General features: G+C 44.6%; 1 protein-coding gene across 1 annotated transcript in view; it reads right to left on the bottom strand.

Moving 5' to 3' along the window:
• Positions 1 to 11,273, bottom strand: part of LOC128351051 (cytochrome P450 2C25-like) — a 33,047-nt gene extending 21,774 nt beyond the window's left edge. Inside the window, exons 1-3 of the mRNA XM_053310153.1 lie at positions 11,103 to 11,273; positions 5,940 to 6,102; positions 593 to 742 (exon numbers count right to left, since the gene is read on the bottom strand). Of these exons, the coding sequence (XP_053166128.1) occupies positions 593 to 742; positions 5,940 to 6,102; positions 11,103 to 11,273 (484 nt within the window). The remainder of the gene's footprint in view (positions 1 to 592; positions 743 to 5,939; positions 6,103 to 11,102) is intronic.
• Positions 11,274 to 15,297: the final 4,024 nt, after the last annotated feature.

The following is a 15,297-nucleotide window of genomic DNA, read 5'->3' as shown; positions in this document are numbered from 1 at the left end:
CCACACATTTGCATGGGGAAGCAAACATTCTCTGATCATCAGCAAAAGCCCCCAAATTTCAGAAGTTACAGCCAGCACATTCTATGTTTTTCAATCTGTGCCCATGAGAGCTAGAACCTTAATTGCTCATAAACAGAAACTAAAGCAGTGGAGGAGGGAGGCCAGCGGTGGCCTGGGTTCAGCCTGCCCCTGCGGCCCCCTAGCATCTGACGTCAGATGCAGGGGGCGAAGGTTAGCCACACTCCCTGCATCTGATGTCAGATGCAGGGGGCATAGTTTAGTCTGCAAACGGGGTCACACGGCCCCATTTGTGAGTTACACCATGGCCCCCATCTCTGGCGTCAGATTCAGGAGGCGTAGTTGGGGCATGAGGAATGGCCCCTGAGGGGTGGCGGCCTGGGTTCTTTGAACATGTTTGCACAATGGTGGCTCTGCCCCTGAATAGAGGGTCCTAACACAGTGGGTGTTCTAGGCAATTCACCCTGTCTGCTGCTCCATAGTTAACCCAACCCAGCGACCCCGATCAGAACAGAAACAGGAATAATGACAACAACTGCAAAATGTCTTCTCTAGAAATAGTAATCTTTCTGACCTTTCTCATTCACAAAAAATTCAACCAGATGCTCGGCCTCTTGCTGCACTCGATGCTCCAGGCTTTTCTTCCCCATGCCTAAGTTCCGCAAGGTCATCAGGCTGAAGCGTCTCTGCTGCTTCCAGTTGTGGCCAGTGGCAAACAATACTCCTGATATTGCCAATCAGCCATTAGTAGTAACAGTAGTAGTATTACAGATATGACAATAATCATGATTTATTTATTTATTCAATTTCTATATCTTATTTGTTTATTCTCTGTGTAAACCACCCTGAGCCATTTTTGGAAGGGTGGTATAGAAATCGAATAAATAAAATAAAATAAAATAAAATAAAATAAAATAAAATAAAATACTGCCCATCCAAAATGGCTCAGGACGGTTTACATTAAAACAAAACAATTAAAATCAATTAGCAGTTGAAAACAGAGGTTGCAAAACACCATAAAATGATAACAGTTAAAACATTCAAAACAGTTTGAAAACCCTGAAAAACCAGGTTACAACATTAAAACCGTTTGCAACCATTTAAAAACCCTGGAAGGCCAGGCCAAACTGACCATCTTATTATGAGGCCATAAGACATCATTCTAGTTATGTATATAATTATTATGTCTTTATGCGTTAATTCTGTTTCCAGGCCACCAAATTATCACATCTAATGGTGGTTAAACAAAAGGCTGATGCAACTGTGAGCCCAATAGCAGTGTTCTTCATTGCACGGCCTGGGAACCCGTAGTAGCTTCCACTGAGAATCTGTTTATTAGACTTGTGTGGTGCTTCAGCTGAAGCCGAATACTCCACACAGCCCTCCTGGCCTGGTGTGGAGGCGACCACACCCATCACACAGTGCTGCACTTTGTCCAGAGCAGGTGGGGCTCCTTCAGGGCAAACGCAGCCCTCTCCAACCCCATCACCATCTTGCAAGTTGCACACTGGGATATGTAGTCCTTCCCAGCATTTCCTCCATAGATCTCTATGAGGAAAGTGCTGGCAAGGACTCCCCTTCCCAGAGCGCCGTGTGGGCCATCCAAGATGGCAGTGAAGCTCAAGAAGTTCCATTTCTTTTAAAGGGCAAAGCCCTGCGCCAAGATCAGCGAGGTGGTAAATGGCTCTCACTTGGAAGGTTTTGTGTCAGAGTGGCCCCTGCTTGAAAAATAGTGGAGGTCACTGCCCTGAAGAGACAGGGAGGGTCTACAGTGGTGCTCTTATGGACACAGAAGCAACAGGATCCCTGTAAGAGAAGCATGGTGATGCTGCAAGCATTACTGTATTTCTTCCCATTGTCACGAATGGGAAAAACTGCAGCAATACTTGTAGCTCAGCCACCGCTCTTTAAAGCCACACGGCTACTTTCCGGTCCACAGGAGCAGCACCACAAGCCCCTCCCATCTCTGTTGGGCTGGCACATCATGTCAGCCAATTAACGCAATTAGCCATTTCAAGCATTTGAACAATTAATAACAGTTAAAACAATTAAAGCAACCACCAAAGGCCTGTTTAAAAAGGTGCACTTTGAATAAATTAATCCCTGTTTAGACATACTGAGCCACCTAATGGCACAGTGGGGAAGTGACTTGCCTAGCGAGCAAGAGGTTGCCAGTTTGAATCCCCGCTGGTATGTTTCCCAGACTATGGGAAACACCTATATCGGGCAGCAGCGATATAGGAAGATGCTGAAAGGCATCATCTCACACTGCACGGGAGGAGGCAATGGTGAACCTTTCCTGTACTCTACCATGAAAACCACATGGCTCTGTGGTCGCCAGGAGTAGAGACTGACTCGACAGCATGATCTTTCCTTTCCTTTCTTTTATATATACTAAATGCCTATACTGTATGCATTTTAGGTGCAGTCTTTTCCTTTCTCTGGAATCCACTCTGCAGATGTGCTTGATTTGAACAAGAATAGTCATGTATCATATCCATCTTATTTATTTGTTATTTCTCTGTGTAAACCGCCCTGAGCTATTTTTGGAAGAGCGGTATAGAAATCAATCAATCAATCAATCAATCAATCAATCAATAAAATATCAGCGAGGACCTATCAAAGGGCCAAATTAAGTGACAATATCTCAATTGCATTTTTGGTGCCTGCATGTTGTGGTGTTTTTGGTTAATCCATTCATTGACATCCTCAGACTAGGAGTAAAATATCAAATACCACAACTAATGCTAGAAAGAGAGCTAGCAGGAAAACATTCAAGAAGAAGGAGAAGGAAGGGATGGATGGATGGATGACCTGATAGAATGGCTAGAAATGGACACAGACTATATCATCTACAATTCTAGAGACCGCAACCCATGACTGTTGCTTGCTGCCAACCTCTCAGTTGAAGAAGGCGCATGGAGAGAGAGATTCATTGGCCCAGGCCAGCATTTGAGTGGTGCTTTAGTTACTTTTATTCCAGTCCTGGAGTGGAGGTGGGACTAACAAAGAGCCAGCAGCAAGAGCACTGAAAAGCAGACTGCACCTGCCTCTCTGTAAATAACATCTATTTCAATAAAGCATTAATATTTCTGATTCAACTCCACTGTCCTTGCATACCACAACTCTGTCTTCTGGATTCTACATATTTGTTCATTTTTAAATCAATCTGGTTGTCACATGGGGCCCTGATCCAGAACATAGTGGCATAGGGTGTCCATCCGCCCCCAGAGTTCTCAACTGGATTGGCTGTTATTTGTCCCTGCAGGAAAATCCCCATTAGAACCAAAGGAAGTCTTCCTCTTGGGGCAAACAGCAGCCTCCTGGGGAGCAAGGCAGATTGCAAGGCAGCCCACAATAGGTACACCGTCTAGTTTTAGTCTAGTTTTAGTCTAGTTTTAGCTCTAGAACCTGATTCAGACATTATGCTGTACGGGTCTGTACACTCATACACGTGTTTGTGTGAATGACTATCTGTGTCCATTTTAGAAGCGAACAGGCCCTTCAAATGCACGGTACAGACAGGAAGTGTACTCAGGGCCGGATTACGACATGCTGAGACATGGATTGTTCTTTTATTTATTCATTTAGCAAATTTGTATACCACCCACTCCCAAAGTCTCTAGGCAGTTAACAGCATAAAACAAACCAAGAATTTAACAGTTAAAACGTATAAAAGATCAAATTAAAATACCCATAAAAACACACCAACTAACTAAAAGCCAACAGGGATGGAGCAGCTCCAGTCTCAGCAGGAAGTACCTTCCACAGCTCTGGGGCAACTACAGAGAAATTATGACATGCTATGTAAAGCTTGAATGGCCCCATAGCATTACAAAACAGGCTGAAATCCCCGCCTCGGTGCGTAACTCATCCCTGCTTGCCGCAGTGCTCATGATCACGGTAGTGTTTGTCCAAAGAGGTGAACACTGCCTGTAACCATGATGGTGGTCACTGGTCTAAACAGGGGTGTAGCTAAGGAAGAGGGGGCCTGTGTTTGCCCCTCTCCCCAGCAGCACCTCAGAGTGAAGGAGACGATGAAAATAGGGAGAAGTGGAGATGGGGGGCCTTCAGAAGCTGGGGGGCCTTCAGAAGCTGGGGGACCTGGGATCTTTGAACCCATCCACTCAATTATAGCTACACCCCTGGGTCTAAACCAGGCCCTGGGCTAATAAAATTTAGATAAAACTTACAGATATTTTTGCAGATATAGAAACTCAATCTAATAAATAACTGTAGCCATATAAGCACTCTTTTGTTTTTCCCCATTCTGCATTATGTTTAAGCCAGTTATAAAGTTGTGCCTTCGAGTCGGTGTTGACACCTGGCGCCCACAGAGCCCTGTGGTTGTCTTTGGTAGAACAGAGGAAGGGTTTACCATGGCCATCTCCCGTGCAGTATGAGATGATGCCTTTCAGTATCTTCCTATATTGCTGCTGCCCGATATAGGTGTTTCCCATAGTCTGGGAAACATACCAGTGGGGATTCGGACAAGCAACCTCTTGCTCCGTAGGCAAGTTATTTCCCCAGTGGTAGGTGGCGAAGCCAATTATATCAGACTTGAAATTTAGTCATTTTTCAGTATTCAGAGACCCGTCATAATGTGAGGCCCCAAGCTGTAGCTTGCATAGCTTGAGTCTCAATCTGGCACTGGGTGTACTTCTGTACCTGCATTCAGCATAACATGTGGATGACTGTACCTGTGTACAGTCATTGTACAAGTGCAGCACATAACGTGTGAATGGCCCTTAAGTCTCCTCCAAATTGCTTTCGTGCTCTCTGTGCTCCAAGCAAAAGGACTCACTAGAATGCCATTTGTGCCCATCTTTCACGACTTTCTCTGTGACTTCTGCTGTGACATCTTTTGCATAGGAAGAAGCATGCATCCTGTTCCTTTCCGTGCTCTGATTTAACTTCAGGATGACAAGTTCCCTTCCTCCCCAAACTACCAATGTGGCCCCTCAAATTTCTCAGGCCTGCAAATGAGGAGGGGAAATTAGAGAGCCATGTTGGTTCAGCCGGTAGTGGCCCATACGAACAAGCTGGAGGGGAGGGAAATGACCCTCTGGCTGCTCTGGCACGGGCCTCTGCTCTCTCACTCCCTTCTGGCCCCACCCTGGCTGTAATTGAGCTGTGAAGGCTGGTCATCCAACCAGCAGGAGAGGGAAATCCCCAACCCCAGTCATCCATTTCCCTCTCCTGTCATGCATTTCCCTCCCTGCAGGGATTTTCCTCCCCCACTGAATGAATAACCAGCCTTCACAGCTCAGTTACAGCCAGGGTGGGGCCAGAAGGGAGTGAGAGAGTGGCTGCCAGTACCAGAACACCTGCGCCTTGTTTTCTGCCTCTCTAGCTTGATAGTACAGACTGCTACTGGGTTCCGCTCCAGAAATATATAACCAGAAGGTTGCACTCTATCCAGGCCTGGCCCAAGTCTCTCTGACACATGAGATGGTGTGGTGAGCCACTACCCTGCCTCTGTGCTAAGCACCATGAACATTCTGACTGATGAGAGCACATACAAGATTGAAATAGTGATACCGTCTTAATTTGTAGGAATTCAAAGCATATTTTCTTCAACATGTCAAAGAGCCTCATACAAAAGACAAACCATCTAGAGAAACTTTTCCTGAAGAATTGAGTCAGTCTGTGCTTCCCTATTGGATTTAGAAAACCATATAAAGATGGGTGGAGGGAAGAACCAACTTGTCTGCTTTTCAACTTCTGCTCCTCATAACTTGGCCATTTCCACACAGATTCAATTTTTTAAAAATGGCACACTTGTTGATCAGGTGATCGTGAGCATAAATATGTCCCTTCTAGCTTGAATTGAATAGTGCAAAGGGAAAGCTCTGAGAAGCTGACAATCTTTTAAATGTTAATATTTTTGAAAATTGTTTCATGGAAAAAGAATTACTTACCTTTTCCCTTCATTGTGTCAGCCACAAAAGGAGTGTCAGGCCTCCCAGCCAGCTCTTCGGAGTGCGTTATGAGCCCTTCTTTCACTGCATGGAACCCATTGAGTATGATCATAGGCTTGTGGCCCACCCACATCGTGAAGATCCTCCCATAATCCTTTGCAATCTGCAGTTTGGATAATTGCAAGAAAAGTGAAGGGTTCCCCCCCCCCCCAAGTGCTACCTTCAAAGCAAATTTTACAGACATCGGGGCTATTCACATAAGCAGCTCTACCAAGGCTTGCACAAACCTACCCGGGTATGACTGCTCATATGGAGCGCTGGGATCGGGTCCAATCCTGGTGCTGTCCTGCCCTAGGTGGCCAGATTTGGCTTTAAAAAAGCCAAATTCTAGCTTACGGCCCATTTGACCCACAAGTATACCCCTTAGGTTCTGGCAACCCTGGCTCCTGCCAGGTAACCAAAGTTTCTTAGCTGGGCATTTACTGAAATAGAAGTGGGTGGACGTGTGCCTGCTTGGGCTGCCTGTAGCCTGGTCATCTGGCTGCTCAGTCTGCCTGCACGTAGGCAGCGTGGCTTGTGTGGGCATGCGGGCCACACGGCCAGAGGAAAAAACAGGATTATCTGGGGGGAAGGTAGGAACCCCTGCTAACTTGGCAAAGAGGCACCTTTTAACGTGGTGATTCTCTTTTATTTAGCAGGGGGAGAGTAACTGGCCCTGTCCACCCCCAGCAGAGTACCTCTCCAGTGACTGTTGCTGGTGTCTATCTCATGTTTCTTTTTAGATTGTGAGCCCTTTGGGGACAGGGATCCATCTTATTTATGTATTATTTCTCTGTGTAAACCGCCCTGAGCCATTTTTGGAAGGGCGGTATAGAAATCAAATAAATAAATAGGTGCAATCCTGCCTCCACTCCCTGCCCTGCTTACAGGGTTGTGTGAATGACCATAATGGTTGTTGTGTTATGCACAATGCAATGCTGGCCTTGACTACCAGTTGGCACTGCTACACATGTACCAGGTAGCCTGGATGGTGTTGTGGAAGTAGGCAGTTGTTCAACTACTTAAAATTGCACATTCACAGGGACACAATGTTACTCCCATTGGAAGCGGTTTTAAGTAATTGCACAAGTGCCCACTTGTTCAACACCACCTTTCTTAGCATAATCTTCATACTGGAATGCCACCGTTCTTTGAATTATTGTCACCTAGGAATGCCATTGTCTTCTGCTTCAGTGAGCATTTGCACCAGATTGATGGGTTCCTGCTGGGAAGGAACTGATCTGAGAATAGGACCAGCTCTTTCCAGAATTTTTCAGTGGGTCCAATAGGTTCTGGCAAACCTCAAGTGCCACCATGAACCAGTACACAGGCACAGAGGACTCCCATGCGCCGCATAGTGCAATGATGTCATTACTCCATATCTCCAGCGAATGTTCCACAGACACTTCCCTGCACACACAAGGAGGCCTAACAGCCATTCTGGCCTGTGTTTCACCACCCCAAATGGCTATCCCAGAATTCCAAGTTTCCTACTGAATTCCAGAAATCAACTTTGCTATTGTGGTAAGAATTGAGGGAATTAAATTATGTTCCCTCCAAAACATCTCCAGGGTATAACCTGCTGGTTCCTTTTGTCTTTAACTAGCAACATCCTATCTCACTGGGCAATTCTATCTCTGCCCAATCCTATCGCACTGGGTGATTCCAGTTAGTGTTGATTGTGGGTGAGTGTTCTGCGCCCTGGCCCCTTTCTTGCGGGGTTCCACAGGGCTCGGTCCTTGCTCCCATTCTCTTTAACATCTACATGAAACCACTTAGCCTGGTCATCCGTCGGTTTGTGGTAGGTTTTCATCAATATGCTGATGATACTTAACTTTATATCTCTACCCTTGGCAGTGGTGGATTAACGGAGAGGCAGAGTAGGCATTTGCCTATGGCGGCAAAATTTGAGGAGCAGCAAATTTTGCCCCTCCTCCAATTTTTCCACCCCTCTCTGTGGGCAGCAACGGCTGCAGCAAGGGTGGAGTGGGTGAGGAGAAAGCCCCCCCCACCTTATATATTAAAAAGGCAAACCTTTTTTTGTTTAAGGTAAAAGGACGGCAAAAGCCTTTTTGCCTATGGGCGGCAGAAAGCTTATTTATTAATTATTGATTGATTGATTGATTGATTTGATTTGTAATCAAATAAATAGCTTAATCCGCCCTTACCCCTGCCCAAACAGGCAATACTGTCCATGTGCTGGCTCAGTGCCTAGAGGCTGTCGGGACCTAGATGGGCCAAAAAAAAGCTCAGGCTCAGTCCTTCTAAGACCGAGTTGCTCTTGTTCAATTTGCATTCTGGCCAATTGCCATGCATGACTTTATCTCTTGATGAGGTTGTGCTTCTCTTGAGGGAGACAGTTCATGATCTGGGGGTCCTTCTAGACTCATGGCTCCTGCTTGAACAACAGGTGGAGGTCGTGGCCAGGGGTGCCTTTGCCCAGCTTTGGCTGGTTCCCCAGTTAAGGCCTTTGCTCAACTGGCAGACCCTGGAAACAGTAACTCCTGCCTTGGTTACCTCTCGCCTGGATTACTGTAACACGCTCTACCTGGGGTTGCCTTCGAAAACGATTCAGAAGCTTCAGCTAGTCCAGAATGCAACAGCCTGCCTCCTTATGGGTAGCCGTAGATTTGATAGTGTTACACCTCTTTTACGGTCGCTGCACTGGTTGCCTGTTCACTTCTGGGTCTTAAGAAGGACCTTATAAGCAGCCATGGAGGGGGCTGAATGAATCAAGGGGGGCAAAGGGTGTTCCAAAGAAGAGGGGCAGCCACAGAGAAGGACTTCCTACGGGCCCAGGCACCAGGCACTACACCAAGGCCTGAGACACTAAGGAGGGCCAGCTGAGAAGACCTCACAGGTCAGGATACAACTGGCCAAGAGAGGCGATCCTGGAGATATACAGGAGTTTAGCCCATAAGGGTTTTGTAGGTGAGAACTAGCATTTTGAATTGGACCCAGACCGCAATGTTGCCAAAACCTAAGGGGTATACTCGTGGGTCAAATGGGCCGTAACCCAAAGTTTGGCTTTTAAAAAGCCAAATCTGGCAACAGAGCATTTTGCCAGGTGTTTGCCCTTTAATTTATTGTTGCTGTTGTTATTTGTTATTGGTGTTGTTCACTGCTTGCTAGGGATGAGCAATTGCTGCAGAACAAGTGGCTAGCTTCTATGAATAATGCTTTGCTCCCAGGAACTTTTCTGAAGGGGTTTGCAAACAGATATAGAAGGAGTTTTGTAGGAGTTTAGCGGGAATTTGTCGGGGGAAGTGTGCAGGGAGGCACACCGGTAGTCCCCCTTTATCACCCCGCTTTAGCCAGCAGCGGAGGGTGTGCTTCCCAGTGTATTTCACGGGGTGTTGCATGTATTAGGGGTGTGCAAACAGGTTCAAAACCAAACCCGTTCGGTGTCAAACCGGTTTGGTTCGAAGTTTTGGGGTCGAGTCAAACCCTGCTGGTTTGGCTCGACCCCGAACTGAAAAACACACACACCCCAGTTTGGGGGTTCGATGAGTTGGGTTTTTTTCCAATGTATTTATTTTTATTAAACTTACCCCCTCCAGGGGCTTCTCCAAGGTGGCGAGGGGGAGGGTTTCCACAGAGGATCCCCCTCCCCTGCCAGCCTCCTGGGTAGTTAAAAATTGCCCGGTTCGGGCATCTTTGGCCCTTTTCTGGCCTTTTCCCTGGCATGACAGCTATTTTGGAGGCCATCCGCTCCTCAATCTCCATCACAGTTTTTAGAAAGTGTGCAAAATCTTGGGTTTTTATCCAGGGTTGTATATGATTGTTTCTATTGCTGCTGCTTTGTATCTTTTATGATTATATTGTGCTTCTTTTTTAACCTTTTAACCAGATCTGTACTTTTATATTCTAGTTAATATTTTAATTGTGTAATTTTTGTTATCTTGTTTTAACTTTTGTGTGAACTGCCTTGAGAGTGTTTTAATCAAAGGCAGCATAGAAATTTAAAAATAAAACAAACAAACTGCTAACTTGGCAAAGAGGCACCTTTTACCATGGTGATTCTCTTTATTTAGCAGGGGGAGAGTAACTGGCCCTCTCCACCCCCAGCACAGTACTTCCAGTGACTGTTGCTGGTGTCTGTCTTATGTTTCTTTTAGATTGTGAGCCCTTTGGGAACAGGGATCCATCTTATTTATTTATTTATTATTTATCAATGTAAACCACCCTGAGCCATTTTTGGAAGGGCGGTCTATAAATTGAATTATTATTATTATTATTATTAAATACATAAATATGGGTTATGTAAACTGGGTCCCCAGATGTTGTTGGACTGCAACTCCCATCATCCCCAGCTACAATGGCTTTGGGGCATTGTGGCTGGGGATGATGGGAGTTGTAGTCCAACATCTGGGGACCCAAGGTTGGGAACCCCTGCAATAAGCCCTGGCATAACATGCATTATTCATGGGGAGTTCTGGGGATTTAAACACCCTGCATCCCAGAAAACAACGAAAGGGAGCAAAAGCCCATCCCTTGCAGAGGATCCGTGGGGCAGCAGGGTCCCCTGCAGTTGTCTGTGGGCTTTTGTCCCTACCAACCATTTTCAAGAGGTGTGGGGTGTGTAAATCCCCCATAGATTGAGTGCAACAACTCCATTAGATCTATGGGCAATTTTGACACACAGCACACTGGAAAATGTTTGGGATGGGGAAGGGTCAAAGGTCCACCCCCAGCAGGGGACGCTCTTGCCCTGCTAGCTTGCTCTGCCTGAGACAGAGCAATAGGAAATGGAAATGAATGGGAATTATGGAAACCAACTAAATGGCTGCATAACTACCTGAACACGTAGCTGAATGAGCTTTTAAACAATGAAAATAGATAGAGTACTGAAGTGATTCCCCCCGCCCCACACATCCCTAATGTACCTCACCCCCACCCTGCCATTCTTCCACTCAGGATAGAACACATACAAAAAAAAGTTGAAATTCCCCAACAAGAATCATGTGAGCAGCGTGGCATATCTTGCTGATGAATTCTACATTCCCTTGTCTCTGCTGCTAGAGTAAATTGGTTCTTCAGTTCATAGATCCAGCTGCTATTCAGTCATCTATTTTATTTTATTTTATTTTATTTTATTTTATTTAGCATTTATATCTTGCATACCTTGGTAAAAGTTCCTTGGTTCATCTTCAGGTCCAGGCACCAGAGGTTCCCAATGAGAGGGAATGGGGTTGGTCCAGGTGGAAACTGTCGACTCATCCATTTCAGCTTCAGAAACTGCAAAATCAGGAGACAAAAAATGACAGTACAGAAAAGCTCAGATAACCCCAGCATCTCCCTCTTTTAGTCCTCCCTTCCACAAGTAGCCTGTTGGATGGTTTGTCTTTTACTAGAGTAAGCCAGTCTATCACTTTCTTTCTGTAGCTTCACTTTAATTGTGATTGTTGTAATAAATGGGCGGTGATCACCAACATCTTAGAAATCTGTGACATTCCGATCCTGCAGAGGAAAAGCTTCTTCACAGTTGTAATTAAGATACTGATGTAATGATAAGATGGAGAGATTGTTTGAGAAGGCCACTAGAACAAAGTTCTACCTAGCCTACTTTCTGAAGGAACGAATGCTTATGAGATTATCATGTTTCTGGATGTGTCTGTATCCACGTGTCTGTCTTTCTGGTTCTGTCCATTTCCCCTTCTAATAACTTTTGCAGTTATAGTGCAACAAAAATCAAGTTGTCTACATATGGAAGGGGGTCCTAAGAGACCCCAAGATTATTATTTGTTTTGCCAGTCAGCCTTGTTTGTTCAAGATGGCAGTCATTCCAATTGTAAAAAACACTCCTCTGTAACTCATGTGCTGACACTCAGATCTTATATTTTAGTTGCTTCTCCTATTGGAGGTTAGTTATCATTAAGGCTACTTGATCTTTTGACTCTGCATATCTAAATAGTGATGCAGGCTTTTCAACCATGTTTTCCTTCTTCCTGCCCTCCTCCTGCTCTCAGTATTTCCTTGTTTTGCAATATTAATTGCAGAAGATGATATCTCTGATGTCTCATCACATGTCCCAAATATTCCAGTTTCCTTTCTTTTATTGTTCTTAAAATGTCCATGTTTTTATTCATTCTTCGCAGAACTACTAAATTGGTGACCAGAGGCGTATCTAGGGAAAATAGCGCCTAGGGCAAGCACTGAAATTGTGCCCCCTGTCCAAACATCTGACACCCATCTTTCAGATAACTTTACCATAATATCAGCTCAAAAATACAAGTCAAGCTTGGTAATATTTTAATATTTCAAAAACTATTTAGCAGTGGACATAGCCAGACCAAAAAATGCTGGAAAACTACAAATTTCAGTATGCTGGGGCTCATGAAATACCCAAATACTATGTGGAGGTGTACTTGGAAAACTAAACAGAAGTACCTGTCTAATTCTCTACTATGCATTGTAGCATCACTATTACATAAGTTTTTTAAAAAATGGAGAATTTGCCTTTCCCAGATACTCTGAAAATAATTAAAGGATATGCAGAGTAAACTGTGTCACTGCTTGGAATATATTCTAGTATTTCAGAAAGACAGTTAAAATGAGAGAAAAGAGCAAGAAACTCCCAGTGGGCCTTAATACTAAGGATTTCACACTGATTCAAAGATAAACGCACCATTAATATTATTGAGACATCACATTTAACTCACTTATCACAAAAAGCAAAATAAGAGCAAATGAATACAATCCTAGCTTATAAGCTTCAGCTCAGTATTCGCAAACCCTGTACATAGTGCCAAACTGAATATGTGTACAGTGACTTATATTAAATTAAATTTTTAAAAAAATCTGTAGCCCCTTCGGGGGGCTTCCTAAAGGCCATGGGGGAGGCAGGGCTGCAAAGGACCCCCCTTCCGCCGCTGGCCTTTTAATTCACCGCTGCAGCTGTCCTGGGTTGATTTGGGGACCTGTTCAGGCCTACAAAGATCAGCGTGGTGGCCATTTTGGAGGCCACCACAAATGCTCTAATGGCCTCTGCAAGGCCTGGCAAGGCCTAGGGCCTCGCAGGAACCATTGGAACATGTGCGATGGCCATTTTTTAAAAAAAATTTTTAAAAAAATAAATGGCCGCCAAAAACAAAATGGCCACCTCACATGCTCAAATGGACTCTGTGAGGCCTGGCATGGCCTAGGGCCTCACAGAGGCCATTTGAGCATACACAGTGGCCATTTTGTTTTTGGCAGCCATTTAAAAAAAAATTAAAAAATGGTGCCCCCCTTCAAGTGGTGCCCAGGGCATGTGCCCTGCCTGCCCCACCCTAGATACACCCCTGTTGATGACTCTATCTACCCAGGATATTTTCAACATTCTTTTATAGATCTATGTTTCAAAAGCCTCAAGCTTCTTACACATATCTTTGGTGAGCGTCCAACTTTAAATTCCACAAAGCAAGATTGGAAAAACATAGCACTTAGTCATTCTGATCCTTAATTCGAATTAAGTGCATGGTTACATAATGAAGCTTTTCTCACTAGTCATGAGAAGAGCTTCTGGCGGGTCTGCGGGGAGGGCGGGCTTAGCCTGCTCTCCCTGCAGACGATCATGACTGCAGCCCTGGGCAGCCTACCATGACTACTGGCTCCACCATGGAGGCGGTGGGGGTGGTGGGGATTGGGGGCTGTGCAGCCCCTGGAAGTTCCAGGATGCCTTGCACGAGCACAGGGGGCATTCTGGAGAGACCCCTGAGCCTGGGAGGATGGCTTCAGCTTCCCGGTCAGAGGTCTACTGGTGTGTCACAGTGCGTTGCGGCGGTGCGCAAGCAAAAAATGAGGTTGACGGAGTGCTTGTGGACTAGCTGCCTTGGAACCACCGGGCTCACCTGCAAATCCGGTGGTTCCTACGATCAATAGAAAGTGGGCTGGGATCCCTTAGCCCACTTTCTACTTATCATGGGAATAGCTTCAATATTTTTTTTTCATTTTAGTAAAAGCACCCTTTGCTTGCTCTATTCTTGGTTTTATTTCTTGTGTATTATCCCATTTATTATTGAACCTGCAACCTAAATACTTATATGATATTACTATACCTAATATATTATTTCCCACTATGATGTTTGGCATATCAGGCTGCCCCTTTATAATGACCATGACTTTAGTTTTCTTGGTATTAATGGTCAGACCACATTGTTCACTTGTTTGTACGACTCTATTTAACATTGCCTGCATATCATTCTTGTTATCAGATATTAATACTGTATCGTCAGCATACCTAAGATTATTTATTCATTCACCCACAACAGCAATTCCTTCCTCTACCTCATATAAAGCTTCATTAAATATTGCTTCAGAATGTATATTACACAAAAGAAATGAAAGTATGCATCTTTGTCGAACACCCCTCTTGATATTTATAAATTCTGTCAGTTGATCCTCAGCTGTTCCTTTTTGGTCCCAGTAGAGGTTGCCATTTATACGAATGTCCTTGTCATCTATCTAATCCTTTCAAAGATTTCAATTAATTTAATATGTTGTACCCTATCAAAGGCTTTGTTATAATCAACAAAACACAGAAACACATTTCTATTAACATCTCTACAACGTTGAATGAAAACATGGATATCAAAAAGTGCCTCTCGTTCCTAAGTTGTTCCTAAATCTAAACTGATTTTCACTTAAAATATCCTCATTCATTGCAGGTCATCGCATTGCTTTTCTTTGGAATTGTGACAAAGGTAGACTTTAACCAATCATCAGGGATAATTCCAGAATCATAAATTGAATTAAATAAATCACATAAAACCAGGTGCGGAGCCAGCCAAACAATGGCATGGATCCGGCCCCGCCCGGCGTCCCCTCTAGCAACATCCTGTGTGTATGATGTCACGCACATGGGGCATGGCTCAGGCTCCAGAAGAACCCTGAGCACACTCCTCCCACCCATGTCCAGGCTCCAGAGAGCCCCGAGCAAGCTCTCCTCTGTCCTTTTCAGGCAGGGTTTGCCTTTCTCTCCAGCGAGGGGGAGAAAGGGAAATAGATAATGTCGCCGCAGCAAGCACTACCTGAAATGGCAGGAGAGAGCTCGCTGGAGCTTGAGACCAATCCCTCTTTGCATGTTACATCACCATGTTCACCTAATAATTCATCTATATCATGTTCATCTAATAATGTCAGTATTTCAGCAGGTATCTTATCTGGACCAACTGCTTTACCTGCTTTACATTTCATTAAATGTATAGCCTGTTTTATATCATAATTTTAGGGCACTCAGATACAAACCAAATTCATGGTTAATTACCTACAAGTGGAATGGAAAAGATTGAAGACATGCTTTAAGACCTCTTTAGATAAAACAAATAAAAACAAAGAT

Source organism: Hemicordylus capensis, chromosome 3, assembly GCF_027244095.1.
Source record: "Hemicordylus capensis ecotype Gifberg chromosome 3, rHemCap1.1.pri, whole genome shotgun sequence".
In the NCBI taxonomy this organism is placed as follows: Eukaryota; Metazoa; Chordata; class Lepidosauria; order Squamata; family Cordylidae; genus Hemicordylus; species Hemicordylus capensis.
Note: the sequence above shows the minus strand (reverse complement) of the source record. Positions and strands in the feature narration are given on the sequence as shown.